At 53.6% G+C, this 6885-nt stretch overlaps 3 protein-coding genes across 6 annotated transcripts; 1 reads left to right on the top strand and 2 right to left on the bottom strand.

Moving 5' to 3' along the window:
• Nucleotides 1–126: 126 nt before the first annotated feature.
• IGFLR1 (IGF like family receptor 1) lies at nucleotides 127–4688 on the bottom strand. Of its 2 annotated transcripts, XM_016220957.2 has the most exons (6): nucleotides 3748–4688; nucleotides 3539–3639; nucleotides 2053–2264; nucleotides 1210–1382; nucleotides 615–906; nucleotides 127–503 (listed from the first exon to the last, which is right to left on the bottom strand). In XM_016220957.2, exons 2-6 carry the CDS (start codon nucleotides 3601–3603, stop codon nucleotides 178–180), a joined length of 1068 nt encoding a protein of 355 aa, XP_016076443.2. In that variant the 5' UTR covers nucleotides 3604–3639; nucleotides 3748–4688; the 3' UTR covers nucleotides 127–177. The 2 variants fall into 2 exon arrangements, with proteins under 2 accessions (XP_016076443.2, XP_016076442.2); XM_016220956.2 differs by lacking the exons at nucleotides 3539–3639; nucleotides 3748–4688 and having other exon boundaries at nucleotides 1210–1299; nucleotides 2053–2678.
• On the bottom strand, nucleotides 3802–4940 carry U2AF1L4 (U2 small nuclear RNA auxiliary factor 1 like 4). The gene is made up of 6 exons (XM_087827388.1): nucleotides 4897–4940; nucleotides 4714–4801; nucleotides 4335–4401; nucleotides 4213–4259; nucleotides 4056–4139; nucleotides 3802–3879 (listed from the first exon to the last, which is right to left on the bottom strand). Exons 1-6 carry the CDS (start codon nucleotides 4938–4940, stop codon nucleotides 3802–3804), a joined length of 408 nt encoding a protein of 135 aa, XP_087683514.1.
• Nucleotides 4941–5169: 229 nt separating this feature from the next.
• PSENEN (presenilin enhancer, gamma-secretase subunit) lies at nucleotides 5170–6482 on the top strand. Of its 3 annotated transcripts, none has more exons than XM_016220982.2 (4): nucleotides 5170–5237; nucleotides 5372–5521; nucleotides 5913–6017; nucleotides 6200–6482. In XM_016220982.2, exons 2-4 carry the CDS (start codon nucleotides 5461–5463, stop codon nucleotides 6337–6339), a joined length of 306 nt encoding a protein of 101 aa, XP_016076468.1. In that variant the 5' UTR covers nucleotides 5170–5237; nucleotides 5372–5460; the 3' UTR covers nucleotides 6340–6482. The 3 variants fall into 3 exon arrangements, with proteins under 3 accessions (XP_016076468.1, XP_016076469.1, XP_087682756.1); XM_016220983.2 differs by lacking the exon at nucleotides 5170–5237 and adding an exon at nucleotides 5248–5272; XM_087826630.1 differs by lacking the exon at nucleotides 5170–5237 and having other exon boundaries at nucleotides 5279–5521.
• Nucleotides 6483–6885: the final 403 nt, after the last annotated feature.

Below are 6885 nucleotides of genomic sequence, written 5' to 3'. Positions count from 1 at the left end.
CACCTGGTCTTGTGTGGGACAGAATGGGCCCGTTTCGGGGGGTGGGGTTGAGGATGTCTGTTGAGTCTTGGCCCAATTAAGACTATTTCAAGAGGGCTCATAATGAGTCTAGGACACAGCAGGCACTTATTTCAAGGGAACCTTTACTGTAGAGAACTAGGCTGGGTGAGCCCCAGGTCAGGCAAGCTTGGACAGCACCTGCAGGGCATCTGCCCGTCCTAGCTGAGCCAGGTGTGCGCCAAGCTGGCCCAGAGAAGCGGAGGGCTCCCTTGCCACCACCATCTCAATCAGGGCACGCAGAGGCGAGTGACTAGGTCGCAGTGAGTAGGCAAAGGTGGACCAGGCAGCAGGCAGTCCATATCTTGCAGCCAGGTGTCGAGTGGTACCACAGGACAGTGGCCCACCTGGTCCAGGCTCAGGGTCCAGCAGCACAATCAGTTCCTCCAGCACCTCCAGTTCATCCAGGAGACGGGACAGGGGCTGTGATGCCAGATTTGGCAGCTCTAGGAGACAGAGGAGTGAGGGGGAGAATTAGGGGCTTCCAGTCCTTCCCCTTGGCATGTCGGGGACTAACCCCCCCAGGAGTGGAAGCAGAGAAACCTTCCATGAGTCACCTGTCTTTGATGTCTCCAGAGGGCCTTGAGAGGTGTTGGAGTCACTGCAAAGCAAGCCAGGATAGGGGTGGTAGGGGCTGCGCCTCTGCAGGGCGAACAGAAGGATGGCTGCTGAGGTCATGAGCAGAACCAACACCAGAGGCAGGGTAAAGGTCAGCAGGGCCTGCCACTGCACGGTGTGCTCAGATGTCGGTGAGGGGATGGAAATTGCTGGTGAGCTGGGCTCCTGGGAGCTTAGGATGCTGGTTGTTTCAGGCTTCAGAAGGCAGGTCTCCTTAGCAGGGGCCGGCCTCTGGGAATAGGGGGTTGGAGTAAAGCAGGAGGCAAACCCTGCTCCTGCCCCCTCTGCCCAAATCTCCCATCCTTATAAGCCCTCCATAGAGCCACATCCCCACCTGATCCAGACCCCCATACTACTATAATCCTAGCTGTCACCCCCAGATACAATGCCCCCACCTCTATCCTCTTCAGTGGGGCTATACCACCACCTTTGACCCAGACTCTGCCCACCCAATCCCAAACCATGCCCTCCACACCCCACCCCACCTCTGGCAGGCTGAACCCTTGCCCAAGCAGCCCGACCCCGGACCAGCACCTCTCTGCAGCGCGGCTGGGTTCTCGCTGGAATGGGGGCCCTGGCTCCTCCGCCACAGAGGCTACATAGCTCTTCGTTGTGGGGGTTGCACTGCCCAGGAGGACACTTTTTGAAGTAGTGCGTTACGTGATCACCAAGGTCATTGAGCCCGCAATTTTCCGAAAACTCATAGTCTAGTTGGAGACAGGGTCTTATAAGTGGCTTCCAAGCCCCACCTCCTCTAACAGGACCTTTCCCCTTTTGTCCTATCCCAGAACTTCTCATCCCACCCATCAGTGGGAAGTGCTCACCCCTCCATTCTCCCATCCCTACACTAGCCCTGCCAGTCTCTCTCAAAACCTCCTCTGCAGCACCACCGGGCATGGCTCAGCGATAGAGCATCGACCTAGGATCCAGGAGATCCAGGTTCGATTCCCGGTCAGGGCACATGCCCCGATCATGGGCTTGATCCCCAGTCGGGGGTGTGCAGGAGGCAGCTGATCAATGATTCATCACTGATGTTTCTCTCTCCCTTCCTCTCACTGAAATCAATAAAGATATATTAAAAAAAAACAAAAAACCCTCTCCATAGGCTCTGTACCCTTCACACCCCATCTGCTTCCACACTCTGCCCATGTTGGGATTGATCTGTATAGCTCACCCCTTCCTCACTGCCTGGATCCCACCTAACAGGCCACAACCCTTCGGTGGCCCTCATGTAACCCTTTTTCACAGGCTCAGCCTCCATACCTGCCTTATCATCACCCCAACTCCGAAGCAGGCCCCCCAAACCTTGCTCCTTCACCAGCTTCCTACCACCCCCTACTCCGCCCAAACATGGATATATACCCTGTCCCTTCTCACCTGGGCACGGGGGTGGCCCAAAGCGCTGCAGGCAGCTTCCACAGCACAGGTTGTCAGGGTTCCAGTACTCGAGCCGGCTGCAGTGCTGGGAGGCTTCCTGAGGCACCACCTGGGCCAGGAACAGCACAGCAGACAGGAGGCGTTGGGGCCCCATCCCAGCAGGCAGCCTGGGGGACCACGACCACAGGGTTTCCGGCCAAGCACCTTTGCCACTTTAACAGGAAACCAGGGAGAAGGAAACAGTGGATGTGGGGGCATAGGACCCCCAGGCTCCTGCAAAAGCCAGGAATCTACCCCAAGCTCCCAGTCCAGCTCCTGGACCATTATCAGAGGCCACAAGGCCTTAAGATTGCTGGAACAAGGGCTCTGAAGCCAGACTGCCTGGATTTCATATCCCATCTCTGCCATGTTCCATCCATATAGTAGGAGAATACCACCTGTCTGATAGGGTTATTGTGGAGAATTAAAACTCTTACTAGAGTCAACTGTAACTGAAAAGTAAAAAATGATTAAAAAAAAAATCCTTACTAGAAATGAAGCTCCTTAGGACAGGACCTGGCATATGGTAAGCTTAAGTATTAGGTATTACTGACTCCTATTTCAGGGAACTGGGGATGGAGGACCCAGCCCTCATCTACTGAAGATTCCCACTCAACTTCGAGCAACCTTACCTTAACTTCTAACCCCAATCTCTTCTGTACTGGGATTCCTCCAATCTGCCACAACCAGGCGTCTTCCCCTTGAAAAGCCTCAGATGGATGTACTGAAGTTTCCAGCACGAAGGCGCCCCCACCCCCAACAGTCCCACTTGGGGGTTTCTAGGGCGTTGGACTCTGAGTCTGATAAAATTTAAGTTCTTCGGCTGTAGTTGTGGCTAGAGCCCCACCTACTTCCCCTTTTCGTCAGATGTGGGGGTGGAAGGAAACTCCAACCCAAGCTACGCTCAAAGCTTAAAATCTGCAATACAGAACTTTATTCAGGGTGGGGTGGTAGACCCCAGAGGCTGTGGAAGATGGCCCTGTGGAGTTGGGGGAGCTTTGAGAAGAGGTCCTGGCCAGGAACACTTCTACCCATTAGGGGTGGAGGGCAAGAGGGCCAGGATCTCAGAATTGGCCATGCTGGTGGTCTAGGGGATGTCGTGGGTTTCTTCCTTGGGAATGGTGCCGGGTATGGGGATAGGAGTGGGGAGAGGTGGGTTAGAGGCATGGGGCAGAGCAGGTGATGAAGTAACTAGAGTTCCTGGGGGTGGTCTAGGATAGGTGCTCAGGGGCCGACCTCAAGATTAAGAGATCCAAGCTGGTCTTGGGTTTGGGATTCAGGGTGGTTTGGGGGTTGGGACTTAGATGCTGGTCCTGGAACGGGGCTCAGTGTTAGTCTTAGGATACCAAAGGTTTGAGATACTGTTATTGACGCAAAGGATCAGGTTCATCTCAGGATATAGGAGCCTTAGGGTATGAGAAGTCTTGGCAGGCTGGTCCTGAGATACCTGCACCTGGGTTCCCACCCACAGAGCGGCCACGGGAGGTTCCCGGAGATGGGTTGCAGGTGCATGAAGTTGCAGAAGCCACCGTGGGTACATTCTCTGGGCTGAGGATAGATGAATGGAGGGGGCCATTATCACTGACAGCCCACCAACACACACACACACAGGAGTCTGGGACTTCAGGTGCCTATCCCGCCCCTTTACTGCCATACCCCATTTCATACTGCAGATAGCATGACTCCTGGATGCCGGTGACAGGAGACAGCTCAGCATGCAGTCTGCCCATTGAACCAGCAGTTATTGAGTTCATCTACTGCCCGATCAGCATCCTCTTCACTCGGAAACTGAGGGGGAAGTCGGTAAGGGTCAGCATTCAGATTCAGAAACCTCAGGGGATTAGTTAGCAGCTCTGGGGCTACACTGGATTTAGTGATGGACCTCAAGCTATGAGGCTTCAGTGGTGACCTTTAGGTATTGAAATGCCTCTACCTCTGGGCTCTAATGGGAGGAAAGCAGGCACCTTGACATAGACATTGCCCACGGGGTGGTCCCCTAAGTTCATCTTTTCAATATCCCCATACTTCTGCAGTTCCATGAACACCTCCTGCGAAGACCAGGAGGTGTTCAGCTGAGTTCCTGGACGACAAAAAACTCAGCCCACCTCTGCCAACCCTCACCTCAAAGTTATCATAATGTTCTTGCACCTCCACGTCGCTCACATGACCTGAGGGGGTAGGGTGGAATCAGAGAGTGGCCTGATGAGGGCTGTCCGGCTTGCCTCCAACAAACGGTCCCTCACAGAGCAATCCCTTTGCAGTTTGGGCGGTGTTCCGAGGACTCCTATGCAGGTTGAGCAGCACTAGGGTCTGAATAGAGTTAAGAGGGGCAGGGCCTGAGCAAAGAGGGCAGGGCTATGTACAAAGGAGTTGGGGAAGCCTCTGGAGTGCATCAGCCAGGCTTGTCCCTAAGGAAACCAAGAAGAGGGAAGACCGAGAAGTGAAAGACAACCCAGGGGTGTAGACCGGGGGAGGAACTTGCAAAGGTCCGACTAGGGAAAAGCCGGGCGGCAGGGTGGGGTGGGCCTAAGAAATCCGGAAAAGGCGGGACCTCGTGACGGTGGACAACAGAGGGGAACGGCAGGGAGGCGTTAACCCCTCAGGCGCCGTGCCAAGGCTCACCTGGCTGAAAGTTGGTTTGTTGTGCAGCCGGGAGCAGCGGTCCCCATGCCGGCAGGCCCCGATCTTAAAGTAAAAAGAGCAGTTAACCCTGGAAGAGGTGCAAAGACATAGGTGAACCGAGGGCGGGATACCCCAGAAACACCGTGCCACGCGGCCCAGCAACCCCGATGGGCCCGTTCTCACTTGTCTTTCTCAGTCTCGAATATCGAAGCTAAATATTCAGCCATTTTTGCCCGAATCCTCCAACTCGGTGGGCCCTAAGTCACTTCCGTTGCTTAAGAGCATTGGGAAGCGTAGTTCTTCGCTGCCTTCGGCACGCGCTCAGAAACCCCCCTAGTGCGCTTGCGCGCTGGAGGCCTGCGCCTTATCCGCAAAATCACCGATCGAAATTCCCTGAAAGCGCATGCGTGCATCGCTGCCTATCAAAAAAGACTACAAACTCCAGAGATACTTGCGGCATCTCACGCAAACTTCCGTAGTTGAAAGCGGCAAAGGCATCCACCCCTCGGAAGTAAACTCCACTGGTGAGATGGGGGACGTTTCACGTACCCCTATAAACGTAAAGAGCGTCTCAACGCAATCAGCTTGCTGGTGTGGGCGGGGGTGCCTTACTTTCAGCAAACGCACCCTTCAATTTATCTCTGTTTTGTCGTAAAAGGGGCGTGTTTCGCGATCCTTGCATCTCACAGTGTGAAGACTTGGGTCTTGCCCCTCAGACCCTCGGGACGACCCGGCCCCAGCGCAACTATGAACTTGGAGCGGGTGTCCAACGAGGAGAAGTTGAACCTGTGCCGGAAGTACTACCTGGGTAAGGGCGTCTCCTAGGGTCCCAGGAGACGAGAGGGGACGGGAATAAGGTCTGGGGTGCTGGATTCTTGGATCTAAGGGATGAAGCGGCTGGGAGCGCTGGTTCTGAGGGAAGGGCCTGGGTCCTGAGGAAGGAGAAGGCTGGGCCTTAAGAGCTTCTTGGTCCCAAGAGAGGAGGGGGAGTTGGGGACTGGACTCCTGGATCCTGAGAAAGTTGGCTGAGGAATCAGATTCCTGGATCCCAGGGAGGAGCTTCAATACCTAAGTCCCTAATAGCAGAGATCTCAATTTGAACTTGGGTGTGGGAGAGGATCTTCCAAATAAGTCCTCTAGGTGGGCGTTGGGGAGAATACTCATTGCCTTATGTCCCAGTTTGGTTTTTTTCTCTTTAGGTGGGTTTGCTTTCCTCCCTTTTCTCTGGCTGGTCAACATCTTCTGGTTCTTCCGAGAGGCCTTCCTTGTCCCGGCATACACAGAGCAGAGCCAAATCAAAGGCTGTGAGTCCAGGGCACTGTTGAAAGGCGGCCACTGGGGAGGGGGGCGATGTGGAGCTTTGGTAGGATGGGATGATGGAAGTTCCAGAATTCCAAGGGTCTGTGGAAGAGAAGAGAAAACTGGTCCGGAGGTGACCAGAGAGCAGGTGGAAGCCAACGTTCCCCACTCCTGTTACCTCTTACAGATGTCTGGCGCTCAGCTGTGGGCTTCCTCTTCTGGGTGATTATACTCACCACCTGGATCACCATATTCCAGATCTACCGGCCCCGTTGGGGCGCTCTTGGGGACTACCTCTCCTTCACCATACCCCTGGGTACCCCATGACAACTTCTTCAGCACAGGCTTGGGACCTGATCAAATTCTCCCAGGATGGACTCCTCTACTCTGAGCCCAATCTCAAGCCCCTAATACTGTTCCTGTCTCCTATATACTGTTGACATCCCCCAATAAATGACCCTAATTCTCTATGTTGACTTCCTGGGATCTTTTGGACATTGAAACAGAAAATGATTATTAATAGTCAGAAACATTCATTGAATGCTTACTTTGTTCCAGGGTTAGTGCTTCACATGTTATGTGCATTTTTTCACTGACTGCTACTCAGAACCCCCTGAAATAGGAACTATTCTGCTTTGGAAACCTATTTTACAGATGGGAAATCTGTAAGAAAGGAATAATGTTTCTATTACTAGGGGCTGCTATCCTGTACTGGTAGTATGTGAGTTTGAAAACATTACTTTCCCATTTGGCCTAAGTATTCTCATCTGCATAGTGGACCACAGTGCTACTGCCTGGAGTTTATCTGGGTCAAGACATACGCGGTAAAATGAAGTTTCCCATTTTCTGAAGGAGATGTCTGCTTTATTAGAG

The sequence above is a fragment of the Miniopterus natalensis genome, chromosome 18 (genome assembly GCF_054644295.1).
Source record: "Miniopterus natalensis isolate mMinNat1 chromosome 18, mMinNat1.hap1, whole genome shotgun sequence".
In the NCBI taxonomy this organism is placed as follows: Eukaryota; Metazoa; Chordata; class Mammalia; order Chiroptera; family Miniopteridae; genus Miniopterus; species Miniopterus natalensis.
Note: the sequence above shows the minus strand (reverse complement) of the source record. Positions and strands in the feature narration are given on the sequence as shown.